General features: G+C 35.0%; 1 protein-coding gene across 6 annotated transcripts in view; it reads right to left on the bottom strand.

The window, feature by feature from the left end:
* LOC131029071 (uncharacterized) overlaps positions 1-17,045 on the bottom strand; it is a 180,024-nt gene that overhangs the window by 58,949 nt on the left and 104,030 nt on the right. For all 6 annotated transcript variants that reach the window (XM_057959474.2, XM_057959470.2, XM_057959469.2 and 3 more), the window contains one exon: positions 2,324-2,370. In XM_057959474.2, coding sequence (XP_057815457.1) covers positions 2,324-2,370 — 47 coding nt within the window. The remainder of the gene's footprint in view (positions 1-2,323; positions 2,371-17,045) is intronic.

Here is a 17,045-nt window from a genome sequence, read left to right as displayed (position 1 = left end):
TTTAGTTATATCGATAAGGTATATGATTGAATGAGAGATAAATGGTGTCTCTCATTCAATCATTTATCTTACCGAAGCTACTAAGTTTTAACACCTATGATAACCTGCTTGAGGAAATGAGGCTCAAAGAAAAAAACAATGTTGCTGAGGATGATCCAGACCTGGAGGTTGTGAGAACCAATGATAATATATCTGAAATCTATCCACCCATTGGGTTCTATGATACGGACAAATATAGAAAAAGCTGCAAAGTTTAGAATCTCTGTTTTGAGTGTAATTTGTGGATCTGTATTTGCTCCTTGACTGGCTTTGTAATGTCCCTTCTAAGATTATTGGCTAGTGAGAGATAATTATTTCAAATCCTTAACTTACTAGAGATTATAATATCAGATTTAGAAAATGGATTATATAATCAATAGTCTGAATACAAATATATCGAGATATTTAAACTTTTAATGTCACTTGCACTTTCTATTATAACCAATGCCAAGTGAATAATATGTCTTTAAACTTTCCCTTTCACTAATGTTAATGAGGGATGGTTGATTGGATAGAAGCTGTCTCTAATCTGATCTTTGAAGAATATGCTATTTTTAATCTCCCAATCTGCAATTTGATTCAACTGCTCTGAAAATATACGCTGCTCGTTATTTCTGATATTCACCTTAATGTGAATGAGAGTTATCTCATGCTGATCGGTCTGTAAACACCCTGAAGAGTTACTTGTTCCCTTGTCTGATCCAATATCTTTTATAATTGTAATGATAAATGGTGGTCGATCTGGATATTATTACCACTGTCTCAGGTTTGATGTTTTCTTGCTTTTGCAATGTTCTTATGATGCCATCTCCCTTGAACACTTCCTTTGTAATTGTGCATCCATGACTTAATAGGTTTATGGTTCAACTAAGCGCTCCCACGAGACAATAAAAAAACTGAAAATATAATCCCATGATGCCCAATGGAATGGGAAAGATCTTGCTTATATATCTTCAAACTGAAAGGATCGCACCCTTTGGTAAGGATGAGACACCTCCCTTCATTATCACGATGATTACAAATTACCTTAATAACAAATGCTAACTGTTGTATACCAATCACACCATTCCATTTGTATGCTAATCACTTAGTCTTCTAAATCGATACCCTTAATTGATATTAGTAATGCACCTTTTATCATATTATTATTGACATAGATTATCGATTTGGTATGATAATTTGATTGTTTATGGAGGGTATGCAGATCTCTATAAATCGATACCTTCATTAACTCCATACGTTTAAGGGATCGATACTTACCTTCAAAGTTATCCTCTTTCTTTATATACCTGCCTCAATGGATTGATCAATAATGTATTATCGGCTTCTTATTGCTGATGATGAAGATATGACCTCCGGACAAGTTCTCTGTTATCTTCTGTTTAATTGTAATGTCCTTAGAGTCTGCATTCCTTGATTACGAGGATGGGGTATAGCTTATCAAATCGCTTGATTTATTTCATACTCGATATCTTTAACTCTTATATATAAGTCTATACCATGTCTGATCTTAAGAATATGAATGATAGACTGGAACGGTCTCAATGGTTCCTTGATATCATAATTGTTCTTTTAATTAAAACCTATTCAACCGTATATGGACTCTTATTAACCTAGGTCTTGAATGGGGACATGACAGGCTTTGTCTCTTGTGAGCAAACACTCTTTGTTGTAAGCTTCTTTTTGACTGGTAATCTATAATCAGTTTTAAAAAACCAAATAAACACTTTAAGCAGTCACTTTATGAAGACATAAAAAGTGTAACTCACTTAAAGGTTATAAAATCACTTCCCTAGTATTATTTCCCTAACCATGGGAAACATGAAGCAGACTTACAGTGAAAAGGGACATGACAAAGTCAGTTCACTGCATAATACTAACGGCTGCTTCTAAAATTTATGAAGTAATGCAATGTAGCATGAGTTGAACACCAAGAAACCACAACGTGTGCTTACAACTTTAGAAGAAATGAGACATAGAAGATAGATCACTTACAAAATCTGTGAGCAACTATAACAAATTCTTTACAGAAAAGGTAGCATTTCCAACCAATGCATGAAATGTTGGCAGCAACTTAAGAAGTTTCGGAGATTTTACCAAATTCTAGGACCTACTTATTTGTCTTTTTTATAACATAGTCTATTTCATATAAGCTTTAAACCTTTCAAATTGGACATATTATCATACAGTCGCTCATTCCAAACAAACTGCAAATTATCTGTTATTTTGTTGTTTGAGACACAGAATTTGATTTTAACTATCTTAAAGGCTAGAAACTTCAGACCTCAATTCGAGAAGTCGCTCTTCATACTCAATTTGTGCATCTTCAATCTGCCATTAAATTAAAAGCAAAGTTAGTGATTTGGAAATTTGAAGACATACATCTACATTGAGCTCAATCAATTAACTCTTGCACAGCTTGTTATTGACTCATTTCTCCTAGAAAGATACTTGTTCATGTTAAAGTATGGATTGTGGGTGACTGCAAAATTTGAAAGTTAACATGGGTAGTAAAAGAAAAATTTATTTAGGAAGCTTTTGTTGCCTTCAATTAAGACAGTTAAGGTTGCTTAACACTATAGGGCATTGAGAAGTCAAGGCATTCCTTTACATAGAATTAATTTGGGCTTATCAATATTGCACTTTTTCTGTAACTTCATGATCATGAGTATCTTAAGCAAACTTGTATTTAGAATCAGCTTCAGGAATTGGGGCTTAGAATGTAATTCATGGTATAAACCTACTTGAGTTTATCAGTATGTACCACTTTTTTCATTTTGTGGCCTTGCTCATTAATGTGTTTTGATGACAAAACTTGAGTTGATCTGCCCAAAAAGGAATAGAATATACATGTTTTATCTTAAATATTTAAAGATGTGGTGCATGCACATTGTTTCAAATTTTAACTTTTTTTGTCCCAAAGGGAACACAACATAATGCTTTGTAACCCAAACCATGCTGCTGCAAGGGAATTTAACTATTATAGCAAGACAAAAAAAAATCCAAAACCTCATCTTGCAAGGAATTTAGACAGATTATCAATCAAGCATGCATGATTAGAATCTTTTAGATAATTCACACATTTTAGAAATGTTTGTAACAAAATTAACAATGCATCAACTTTCCAGAAAGAAACAATGGTAAGACCAGCAGTTGTAACGATAGTTACATTGTCATGGACCAAGATAAAAATTCTATAGCTAAAGTAGTCAGTTATATTTTCAAATTTCAATCAAAAAATTCATCAATCCAACATTAAGTAAAGATATTACACTAGATTTTTTTTAAAGATATTGTCTGAAACGACATAATCAACAGAAATAGATCAATGGGACTTGAAAATAGAGTCAACAATAACAGCAAAGAAAGGACTACTTCAAGCATCTTTTACACAGAAAAACAAAACGAAATGAAAAAACAGAGGAGGTGAGTTCATTGAGAAAATGTGTATCCAAAATCCATCGTATACCTATAGAAGCCATTGCAATAGTTGTAAGAGTAAAATCCCTCACTACAACAAAGCAAACTAACCTTTTTCCAAAATCAGAACAGCAACCAAGGTGCAGGAGAAACAAAGAACTTTAAGAAAATCATATGTGTGCCCATACTGCCACCAAATTCGCTGTAACCACAACTATTGATATCATGTGAGAGGCATGTTTACTTTGTTTACTAACGAAGATGAGCTCAAAACAGAGAAGGAGGCAATGGAATCTACAAATGGTGTCATATCTCCTTTTCAGAATTAAAGACATGGAAAAGACCTCTACCCTATTCCCATTTCATATTTGTTAAAAGATAAAGCAAGGGAGATAATTAATAATATAATTTTAAGTTGAGCCCAGCAAGATATAATTTAAGGGAAAAATTAACAGTTAACAATATAAAGTAATGAGACTGTATTTTTTCTATTCTTTAATAAATGCTTGATGATATATCAACTTCCTGGTAGTGTGATATTCCCACTATACTTTGTTTGATCTTTAAGTGTTCGTGTTATTAAAGGTTTGTTGAAATGCCCAAAACATAAAATACTAAAGATAATCAGCTTCTCAACCAATACTAAAGTTGCCATAATATCAAATTCATCATTTCATTCATTTTTAATCTGATGACTGCTTAAGTTAATACAAAACAGAGGAATAGATCTGTTGCCCTCATTTTTTAAAATGCAAAATTTTAAACTTTATGGGTCAAAGTCTCTTATTGGGTCATTCCTAACTGCAAATATTTCAACTTCTTTCAATATGCAATTCATTCACTCAATCAAAATTGTCATCCAAAAACCATTGCCATAGGCCGTTTGCACTGTGTTCTTCCTGTGTAGGTTGTCAAATCTATTCCAAGTATTAGCGTTCAATCGATTTATGCAGGTTAGTTGCACCGAATTCTAGTATCCAACACCCGATTGAAAGACAATTGTTCACTGTTCTAGTTCAAACCCAGGAGTAGTCGTGCGGATTAGCAAGATTTACAAAAACAATTAAATTTCAAAATTTATAAAAGCTGGTGCAAATTCCTTTTATGGGAATATTTCTGATGGTATTTCACCTGATGTGGACAGTTTTCAGACCAAATTGCCTTCCAATTTGTGAGATATTAAAAGTTCAAGTTTTTGTTAGTCGAGTTGCAAAAACAATTAAATTAAAGGTTTTATGGAAGCTGGATAAAAATGATTTGGCAGGGGGTTTTCTGATGTCATTATTGACAATATGGCAAGGTTTTGTTAAAAGTATGGAGCCATTTAAAAATTGTGACAGCTTCATCCTTCGATGGGTTTGTGAGTTTGATGGACAAAGTTTGCAACTATTTCTGCCAACAAGATTGGATAATTGCAAATTGTCTTGAAAATATTAAATCAATCATGAGAATTTCCATAGAGAATAATCCCCATTGGAATTTGTTTTCAGAATGTCACGCGTTGTTGCATATATAGAATAAGCATTGCAATGAAACAGAATAGACATTTCATTTGCATTTAAACCACACATATCATCATTAAAAGATCAACAAGCATTCAATAACAAACTGAAATCAGATTGTATTATAATTTGAGACCTGGAAATAGTCTCCAATCATAAATAGAATGCTCAGAAGGTGACCAGCACCAAACTAGGCACCAAAATGGGGCTAAGGTGATTCTCAAGAACATATTCCAATCCATCAAAGGGTCAAAACTGCTAAAGCATTTTCAATATTCAATCAGCAATATTAAACTCCAATGCTAATAGTTTCCAACACCCCAAATGCAGACTTAAACCAAACTCCAAAACCCCACGTGCCAAAAAGAGATTATATGACCCTTGAGGAAGGGTGATTTGCCTTAGAAAATCAGCACTCCACCAAAAACCAAACATGAATGCTCAAAAGATGGTGCCCAGTATGAGAAATGCAATGAAATTATACCTAGAATGAGAAATCACTCCAATTGAGTTATGCGCAGCAAAGTTGGAAAACTCAGACTCGCCAAAAACTCAAAAAGGACTCGGCAAAAAAAAACCGTAGTTTTACAAAAAAACAAAAAGAAATTAACGCATTTAGAGAACATAAGAGCCATAATTGAAACATTACACGTCATATGATCTCTAAACACTAAATATTTAAAATTTCATCATTCATACTCATAGTTTCAAACTTTAAAATGTACAATAGCAGCATAAGTCTATAAATGTTTACAAAATTACATATAATGATATGTCCAAATGTGAAAAACAACAATGAACAAACTAAAGAGAAGACTACATCTTCCTCTTTGCTGTTTTGATCTTGTTTCCTCTCCTTCTTCAAACCCTACAAACCTGTTTTGAGCAAATAAGAATGGAAAATGAGTGAAAAAAATAAAAACAATTTTTAACATAGCTAGGCGTCATTCTGTGCGCCGCAAGTCTTCAAGTCGGACTCACGAGTTCCAACTTAGGACTCACGCAAGTCCTTGGCACAAACTCGCGAGTCTTGTGCCAGGAGTCGTCTGGACTCGGCTCGCGAGTCCTTGGCGAGTCAACTCGGCCCGCCAAGAGACTTGCAAGTCTTGGCGAGTCCCACAAGTCTTCCAACTATGATGAGCAAAAATATGATATCTAGTATCTCTGAAAAAGCACACTAGCACACTGAAAAAGCATCCAAACGCTACCAAATACGAATAGCACTCCAACAAAGCTCACACCATACCAAAAATCAAATAACCATATAAAAAAACTTCATAAATCTTTGTCATCTTCAAACCGAAATCACCAAACCAGGCCAAAACATTGTCAATCTCAAACCAAGTACACCAACCAACTAGGCTGGACGTTTCACCACTGAAACCAGCAACCAAGTAGAGGGTTCTCGCCATCAACCAGGAAAAGAACTCTCAGAACTCATTCAACCAGCATCTCCTTAAGTTGTCAAATCCAGTTTATGCAAATGAGAGCTCAAACTCGTAGTTATAAGAGGGAAGATTAGGGCAACACACATTTGAATTTGAATATATTTCCCTCTCATTTCCCTTTTTTATAAGGTGACTTTGTAAAAGAACATTTAAGTGAAATAAATCAAATAATTTGTCAACTTAGAACTCGCCAAGGGACTAAATTGAAAAGCATTTCACTCTAAACTAAGAGGGGATAGAATAAAAGACCAAGTGCTAAAAATAAATAGCACTTACTAAAAATAGCCATACGCTAAAAATAGAAACTCTGCCAAAATAAATTGAAAACATCTGCTAGAGTTCTCCTCAGGACACTGAGTCCCCTAACCACATCCACTTAGCTTACAGGAACCCAGGATAGGTTAATGGAAACCTCAACTAACTAGGTGCAAAAAGGGAACATGACAGACAAGGTGATGCATTGTGTATCAGCGAAAGAGATGTAGGACAAACTTCAAAATCCCATGAAGGAGATGAAAAAGTGAAGAAGGCTAAGCTCCAAACCCACATGAGACAATTTGGGAGTTTGAAGATGAAGGACAAAGAAAATATCACAGCCTATCTACTTCGTGTGGATGGAATCATAAACACAATTTGTGGTCTTGGAGAGAAGGTTGAGGATGCAATAATTGTGCAAAAGGTATTAAGATATCTTCCCAATGGATTTGATGTGAAAGTTTCCACCATCGAAGAAATGAAGGATCTAGACACTTTGAAGATGGACAAGTTGCATGGGATCCTCATGAATACAAAATGAGGACTAAAAAGGAAAAGACATTAAAACAAGAAGCCACTTTCAAAGCATCCAAGAAGATGAAGAACAAAGAACCCAAATCAAGTGAAAGTTCAAATGATGAAGAAGTGAAGAAAATACAAACACACTTTTACTGAGTGAGAGTGAATCGGTGTAAGATCAACTTTCTCAATTTTTAATTTTAGTAATCTAAAAGCAATGAACAAAGCATTCAAACAATTAAGAACTAACAAAAGAAGACAAGATGCACACATGATTTTATGTCGAAACGATTGTAGGAGAAAACCACGGAAAAATATTGCTTTTTATATATAACTTCTTACAAATTCGTAGGCTCCAACCCACAGGAGACACCAATCCCCTCCACTAAGCTCCAACTCAGCAAGAGACTCCAATCTCTTGAATAAGAGGCTCCAACCTCAAATCTCGCCAAGTAGAAGGCTCCAACCTTCAAGATGTAGGGTGATAATGATGTTGTTGGATCTGCCCTAGATCCTTTGAAGGACTTCAAAATCTGCCCACTCTCTTGAAAATCTGCTCTAAAACCCCCACTCAGATTTGAAATATAATCTTCAAAGGAAGTTCACAAATCTGCCCCATGTCTACTCTGATTTCTGCTCTCAAAAGGGGCCCAAATTTAGCTCATGGATCTGTCCTTAAAACATCTGATTTCTGCTCTTATGATCTGCTCTTGAAGGTCTGATTATCTGCTCTTATAGTCTGCTTTCTAAGGCCTGATATTATTTCATAAGTCTGCTCAAAATCTCTTCATAAATCTGCCCACACTGTATTCACATTGTAGATGATCCAATGGTTATCATATAAATTGTAATGTCCCATTTTTGATAGAATAAAATATCATTTAACTTCTAAGGTTGAAATATTTTCAAAAAGAGAATTAAATAATAATTAGTTATTATTATTACCTTAAATTAAGGGCAATATTAATAATTAATAATGTGACTTTAGGGGAAGATTAATTAAGTCACATAGTTAATCAATTCAAGTAACTGTATCGGAATTGTCAAACAATATTATTTATTGAGGCTTTGAGATGGATGGAGGCATGGAATGAATTATATTTTCTTACAATAATATTTCCGAGAGTTCTCAGATTTACATGCTCAGTACGGAGACCTGAAGGCATTATCTTCGGCAGTGAAACTATCTTCCCTAGGTAGACTTGGAAAAATCACTCAGATTCTTCAGTTGGGCATAACGAGGAACAAATTCATGAAGTCTCCTATGGAGACAAATTTGCAGAGGTATTACTATTTCGTGATTGTTCAAAATAAGGGTTTAATCTAATATTGTCATGTCCCTGAACATTTATCAACATTGTCATATACCTCTACACATGGTTCTACATGTTCACGGTTTTATCAGACTCCGCGATATAATTGATTTCTGCCGCTCTTGGGTTTATTTATCCACATTGGCAAACTTTAAATATCAATGCATAACCATAATCCGAAAATGGCCTTACTAGTAAGACTTCGCCATTATCCTATTTTGATCGATTCCTACACATTTGGGTCTTTTTCCTAGTTAGCAGTTTGTGATATGAACGGACAAGATGGATTTCCAAAATGCTACGTGAAGTTAAGAAGCACAGGAACAGTTGGTAAAAGTCATCGATCCTATTCAGCATTAGTGACTGGAATCATGGAGAATTATGCTTACTAATAACCCTTGTTAAAAGGCAATTACATTAACAAACTATTAATTAACGGCAAGAGTCACATGAAATAGATAGCCACTTTTACAAAGAACTGAAGAAGGTGACCCATGGAAGAGACATACCCTTCAAGCCGATGAAGGGGATATATAAGCAGCAGACCAACCATTCAATGAGAGGGGAGGAGCATGGAGGAGAAACAATAACACACACTTCTCCCAGAAACAACAGCAGACAGTATCAGGATTCAGCTATCAGCAATCCTTAATCAATTAGTGGATCGAATTCACCATGGATCAGATTAGGTCAGAATTATTATTATTAAGTTACAAGCAGTAACATCCTTGTTCTTGGTGGTATGCATGGGGATGTGCTTCTTCTGTATGCTTAATATATGAGGCCTGATAATGTTCTTATGCAGAATTTAATAGTAATATTAATATGGACTGCAATATGTATGACAGTCATACTTAATTTCATATATATTCATAATACATGAGAAGTTAGTATACTTATAGTCTAATTCTTGTTATTTCTGTCAATAACTATGAAGAAGGGGTCTGATTTGTTCTCAGGGAGGGGCAGTCTAAATCCAACCAATAGGGTGATCCCAAGATAGGGTAAGGGTCAGTGTTCTCTAAACCTTGAGGGTATGATCCCAAGATAGGGCAAGGGCCTGTATCTGTAAACTTCGAGGGAGCATATTGTAGTTTGGTTTCTAAGCACATTGACAGCATAATTACTTCCTTCATCCCCAGGACTGGGTAGTAACAAGGATTGAACATTGCATTAGAAATTATGGACTATGAATAATAGAATTAATTATTAAGTATGATAGATTGGTAGTTTGTTCAGTAATGATTGATAATTGTTAAAAACATGACAGCTTCCAAGTAGGGGACATTACAAATATCCAGAGACATGTTATTAAGTGCTAAATAGAGATACGTTCAGGAATATAAATTTGATGATTTGAATCCAATAATAATATTGTGAAAGATTTTATTATGGCACTGCCTGTGGTATTTCCAAAGAATTAAATGTTTCAGTGATATAACAATTTGATGAATGAAGGCATGTGGAAAATATTTAATTAGGTAGCGTGAGGTTTTGAGAGATAGAAATTCACAGAAATCGTGGAATCCTTATTTGGTTCCCATAAGAAGACTAGGGAGGTAACTCGGCGTACATTCTTATTTGTGTTTGACGATAATCCTTTCAGGTGATTGATTAGTGGGCCTATGTTATTCATATTACATATTTGGTGAATATATTATTAAGATTTGGTGTATCAAGGTTCTTCTTCCTTTATCATAAACTTTTCATTTCTGCAATACTTCTACATTTCACGTGGTCTTTGTGGAACGGATTATTTGATGAGCACTAATATTCATGTCTGGTACCGTATAATAACATTAAGGAAGGCAGATTACTTCAATGCAAGGGCAATGATATTTATTGAAATTTACTTTATAAAGTTGGGTGATTAAATAAATTATTTCACAAGGCAAATATTGGTGCCAGTCTCTGAGAAATTGGTTGCCGTGAGCTTAATTCCATCAAGAAGTCTTTTTACTCTGCACATGGTGCAGGATCTTGATGATGTGATACCTTCTATGGTGATGAGTTAGGCTTTGCAGGATTGATTCTAATAGTTCTAGCAGAGAAATAAATTAATGACAACTTCCATATACGAGAGATGATTTGAATATCTGCTGTCCAAATTGAAGAAGGCTTCATTCATTAAATCTTTGCAATCTGAAAGAGGAGTTTGGCGCTGATAATAAGTAGAGACCTTGGCGTGAGAAATATTGTTATATTTTGCATATTCATTGGGCGAACTCAAGCTTTATTGCCTGCTAAGGAAAAAAGCCAACGTTATTGTCATGTGTTTTAGGCAGAGCAGCGGCTTATGTTCCAGCATATAATTCTGACGCTTTCTTATTGAATGTGATTCCCTCCATATCAGATGCCTTGTTGCACATTATACCGGCGTTTCTGTATGTGGCGTGCAATTTGACTATACAGGCTGGGAGATTATATTATTAAAGGATGATTATTCAAATAGTGACAGTTCAAGGATCATGTTGCTGGAAATCATGCTACAGAATTACAGTATGACGTATTTTGGACTGCACTCTACTATCGTTCCCGAAGATATAGATCACTAATCTACACATTATTCTGAATGCCTCGAGCTCATTGCAGAGTATGACCCTCCTGGAGTGAGAGGACATGGAATATGGAACTGAGTAATATCAATTACAGGATTATGTCTGCTGCTGTTTGTAATCAGAGCATTGTAAGGTTGCTGACCTGACAACATGTCTTATGATCCGAACAAAGAAGGTTAGAAGACTGTATTTTAACTCTTGCATTCTGACTTTAGTTTTCTATTTAAGGAAAGATTGATATTCTTATTTATGTGTTCTGGAAACTTAATGTGCTCAGATATTGTATACTTCTCTTATTTCAGTATTTAATCCTTTAAATCAAATCAATTTATCTAACCAAGCAAAATCAGGAACACACAAGTATAAAACTAATTTCATTATTCACATCTGCAAGCAAACAATTTGACAAAATGACTCAGTTTGGAGAGAGTTAAATTTGTCCAAAATCAGTAAAGGTTATATGCTCTACTTCACAAATATGAATGCAATGCCTTCACATATATTTCTACCATAGACTCCTCTTTTAAATCTTGCATATATGAGCTTCTTTACAAATCTGCCATAGATCTTTTATTTATATTCTTGTCTTTATAAATCTGCTATATATATTCCTCGTTCAAATCTGCATAAACTCCTCTTTATAGATCTGCCATAAATCTTCCTTTTGTAATCTTCTTTTAAATCCACATTTGCCGATTTTCTGGTGTAAGACATATATTAACTCTTATTCCCAATCTATTTCTTGTTCATTACATATCTTATTCTTCACGATTATTTCTCCACCCCATTTTATATCTTCATCTCTTAATAAAAAGAGATACCTTTTCATAATGGATGCATTCTTTCCAAGAGAAGCACCCTTCCATTATAGATTGCTGCCCTTTGTGAAGAAGAATTATTTCCATCCTTAAACTTACTAATCGCTCTCTTCACATGTTTATTGCTGCCATCACATACTAATTGTTGTCTTCACAATTATTGCCCTTATTAAAAATTGTTGCATCTACAATTTTGGAATCGCTGCATTAGGGGTCTTTATTAATTGCCACTCTTCGTTATCATATTTATATCTCTATCTTGGGCAACTGTGGTCAGCCAAGACAGAATTAATTTCATTTTAATTGTCTTACATATCCACCAAGGGAAGCCGGCCAAGACAGAATTCATTTCATTGTAAATTTGCTGCAACTTTGTCGTTAATTAGGAGTTAGCTAGCATAGGAAAAGTATGATGAAGTGTACCTTGCACATTCATGAGGAGCTTGGACTTGTTTTGGTCTTTCCATAAACTTGGTCATGGTATGATTTTGCCTTATAATGAGTCACTGGCTCTTAGTAAGTGGAATCGTTGCCTTATAATCACTACTTAATCCATACTTTTCATTAATAAAATGGACAGTCTTAACTACATATTTATGTTTTGGAGAATATGTCACAAGCTGGTCGGTCAATATAACATGTAAATCTATCTTTCATGAAGTGAGATTGGCCAGTATTAACAATAATTTATTTCTCAGTCTGCCAACATAAATGTATCTGCTTCATTGTTTGTGATACTCATGTTTTCTTTCTCCATTCCTTATTGCACATAATCAAGCCAAGTATCATAATTAAGCAGACTCGTCTTGACTTCCTCCTCATACAGAAAACTTCTTTGATATCAACAATCTTGCTACTTTTGACATCAATGACAACAATTCCAAAATTTCCCATCATGAAGAAGAAGCTCAAGAAATGATCCGGCAAGCACAAAGTTAAGTATACTCTTAAATGCTTTAATTGTGGTAACATAGGTCATTTCGCTATAAGTGTCCACAGGCCGAGAATAAAAGTAATGAAGAAGAAGAAGACTATAGCAAAACAAAAACAAGGAATCGTCAACATAACAAGAAAAAGTACACACGAGGAAACCATGAAAAGAAGAACATTTGAAAGCATAAGAAGAGCCTCTACATCCAAGAAGATAATAGCTCACCGGAATAAAGTGATGGAAGTTTTTCCAACAATGATAGAGAAGAGATTCTGTTCATTGCAATGAAAAACAAGCGATGATGCCCCGGAATGTGAAGACAAAGAAAAACAAGAGAAGCTAGAAGGAAAAGAGGATATCATGGTAGATCTGGAGGGAGAACTCATCTGTGCCCCAAACAAAATCAAGAAGCTTGAGAAGAACTCAAAGCTAAAACTACAAATTCAAGAGGACAATGAATCTAAGGCGAACTATCTCAAAATATTGAAGCATCAGAAAGGATAATCATGGATCTGAAGAATCAAATTGACAAGGCAAAACGAATTGAAGAACTTGTAAGAAATCAGCTAAACGGTAAAGGAATTGGATTGTCAAGGGCAAATCATTTAAAACATTCATAATATTTTCTCCTGTCTTTTCCCTATTTTGTCTCTTCTGAAATTTGTCCCATCTGCAATTAAAATATATATATTTGCCCAACTTAAAATACTGATGAGAGTCCTAAAATAATTCGAACTCTTTCCAACCTAACGCAGCTCCTTTTTGTCTTCTAGTTGCTGGCAAAATAGAACAACCTGAAATTTTTTCTTTAGTGCTAATTTGACTTTGTCTTTTCTGACAGATTTTTTGACCCAGCAATTATATTATTATCAAAACAAGTCTCTGTTAATGCATGGTAGCTTATGCAAGATAAGATCTTCCTAACCTTCCTTGTTCTGTTATTTATCTACATGCTTCATGTCTGATTTATATTGCATATGATTATCAGATTGTACAAACATTGCTTATCATTATGCTATCGGGCTAACAAACTGATAGCATATTAATGTCAATTGTTAATTGGCATTAATATGCTATCGGGGTGTTAACCCAATAGCATATTAAATGCTATAAGTTATCGGGTTAAAATCACCGATACATACTTGCTATCTGGTGCAGAAACATTGGCACCGATTCACATCTGTTATCGGGCTTAATTACATCGAGCATATTTGTTATCGGGTTTAATGAATACACCATTTCATTTGGCATTAACATTGGTTAAATGCACCGGTTGGATTATATTCATCGTGCACTTTGAATATCAGTGTTTATATGAACCGATTCATTATGTTGATCAGTCATTATATTATGATATTACAATATGCTATCGGGGGTTTTTGAACCGATAATCAGCATTGTGTTAATGGTATAATTGTAAAGGCACCAATCAATGGGTGCATTGATCGGTCATGCCTAAAAGGCATGACCGGTCAATACATCAATTGACCGGTTGCCTAAATGATATATATGCCAATTGAATTCATTTGGAGAAGACATAGAAAATATTAAATGATCTCTCTCCTTATGACCTGCAGATAAAAATCAGAATTATTAGACATTGACATAATTCCTCATATCCATATATAGCATTCATAGTTCATAACTTGTTCTTTAACTAAAATTGATATAACTTTACATGGAATCAGAGCCAAGTTATCGAACCTAAGGCTATTCAATTTTGATAAAAATTTAAGGACTAAGTTACAAACTACATCACATTTCCATAATGGCCAACGCTATCAGATTCGAAGATAGACTCGGAGGTAGCGAAGATTTTTCAGCTTGGAAGTTTAGAATCAAAATGATTTTAAGAGAAAACAAAGTTGATTCATATGTCCAAACTGAAAGTGCACAACCAGAAGATGAAACCGAGAAATCCACATGGATCGAGGGAAATGATAAGGCTATTAAAATAATAGTGGATGGAGTAAGAAATAATATAATGCCCATCATTAGAAAGCAAGAGACGGCTTATAAAATGTTCAAGGCACTTGAAAAGACATTTGAGATATCAAATGCAAGTCGTACTCTAGCACTAAAACAAGAAATAAATCATATCACCATGAACAAAGGGGAGACAATCAACGCCTACCTCATGCGGATATCAGTTCTAAAAGATGAACTTGCAACTCTGGACTACGAGATCCAAGGCAAAGAACTAACACTCATTGCTTTAGATGGGTTGCCTAGTGGATGGAGCACATTCGTCCAAGGCATCAGTGCAAGGTCCAAATATCCTAAGTTTGAAAGACTAAGAGATGACTGTCTACAAGAAGAATCCCGATTGAACAAGGTAGGAATAAAACAGAAGAATATAGATGAAGACTTGCAAGTCCTAAATACAAACATCAATAAGAAGTACAAAAAGAAGCAATTCAGGAAAAGAAAAGCTAAACAAGGCAAGAACACGTCTAAAAAAGACCTATCACATGTTCAATGTTATAGGTGTAACAAATTCGGACACTATGTTGCAAACTGTCCGGAGAAAGGGAAGCAAGCCACATTTGCAAAAGTAAGGAAATCTAGAAAAGAAAATGACTCCGAGAACTATGTCCTCTACTCAGAACTTACAAGCCATACTTCAAACAAATCTAACTCATGGGTGATCGACAGTGGTTCATCCAGACACATCACCGGCTTTAGAGAAATACTAGACTCCATGATAGAGAAAGATGATGAGGAAGTAACCATCGGAGACGATTCTTCACATCCAGTCAGAGGAATTGGAACCTGCACCATCAAACTGAAGACAGGCATGTCACTACGACTTGAAGAAAGACTATATGTTCCAGGCATCAAAAGAAATCTAATCTCCATATCAGCACTAGAAGATCAAGGATACAGAGTGACCTTCATGGAAAACAAGGTGTTGGCTTGGCCAAAGAGATCCTCCATCAAAGACGCTAAGGTCATTGGTCGAAGACAAGGCTATTTGTATGAGCTATGTACAGAGCCCAATCTAGCATTGATCCATGAAGCAACTAATGCAAATGAAGTATGGCACAAGAGATTAGGCCATCTAAATTATAGAGCTTTGTCAACCATGGGAAACCTTGTCACAGGTCTACCTAAGTTGAAGCAATATCATTCAGAGGCATGCAAAGGGTGTGCCTTAGGTAAAAATACCAAAAATGCATTTCAGAATAGTACTAGGAAAACTAGCAAAGTTTTCGAGTTAATTCATTCTGATGTATGTGGGCCTATGTCCATACCCTCGCTAGGGGGATTTTTGTACTATGTAATTTTTGTTCATGACTACTCTAGGAAGACGTGGATCTACTTTCTGAAATATAAAGAATCAGAAGAGATCCTAAGTAGGTTCAAAGAGTTTAAAACATTAACATAAAATCTCTCTGAAAACAAAATTAAAATCTTAAGAACTGACAATGGGGGGGAATACACATCAGGACTATTTAAAGACTTTTGCAGAAATTCTAGGATTAAGAGGGAGTTGACAATACCTTATAATCCACAACAAAATGGAGTAGCTGAAAAGAAAAATAGGACCATAGTAGAAGCTGCCAAAGCAATGATACTAGATCAAAATCTAAACTTGAACCTTTGGGCAGAAGCAACTAACACTGTTGTGTACATACAAAATAGATGTCCTCATTCACACCTTGAAGATAAAACTCCTGAGGAAGTCTTTACCAAGACAAAACCAGATATCAGCCATCTTAGGATATTTGGGTGTCCGGTCTATATTCATGTACCTAAAGAGAAAAGACTAAAACTAGAACCCTCTGGAAAAAGGGGAATACTTGTAGGATACAGTGAAAGTTCTAAAGCCTACAGAATCTATGTACAAGGGCAGAGAAATATTGAACTCAGTAGGGATGTAATCTTCGAAGAAGATTTAGCCTTCAAAAGAGCCCAAAATACAATAGAACCTGAAATTCATAATCCTACTCCTAACCTAGAAGAAGAACCTACTCCTGAGCTTCAGAGGGAGTATCTTGAGGAAACTATAAGTGAAACACAAAACCCACCTATAGATAATCGCAAGAAAAGACCACTATGGGCCACCAAAACTATAGCAGAAGCTCAAAAGTTCGTTGCTTCTTCAGGGACCTTCAGGGAAAGCAAGAGGCCTAATAAATTCATCAACTATGTTGCACTTATGAATGATCTCTCTAAAGCTGAACCTAACAATGTTTCAGATGCACTCAAACATCAAGTATGGATAGATGCCATGACTGA

Source organism: Cryptomeria japonica, chromosome 3 (genome assembly GCF_030272615.1).
Source record: "Cryptomeria japonica chromosome 3, Sugi_1.0, whole genome shotgun sequence".
Taxonomy (NCBI): domain Eukaryota; kingdom Viridiplantae; phylum Streptophyta; class Pinopsida; order Cupressales; family Cupressaceae; genus Cryptomeria; species Cryptomeria japonica.
The sequence above is the reverse complement of the archived record's forward strand: the minus strand, read 5'-3'. Positions and strand labels throughout refer to the sequence as shown.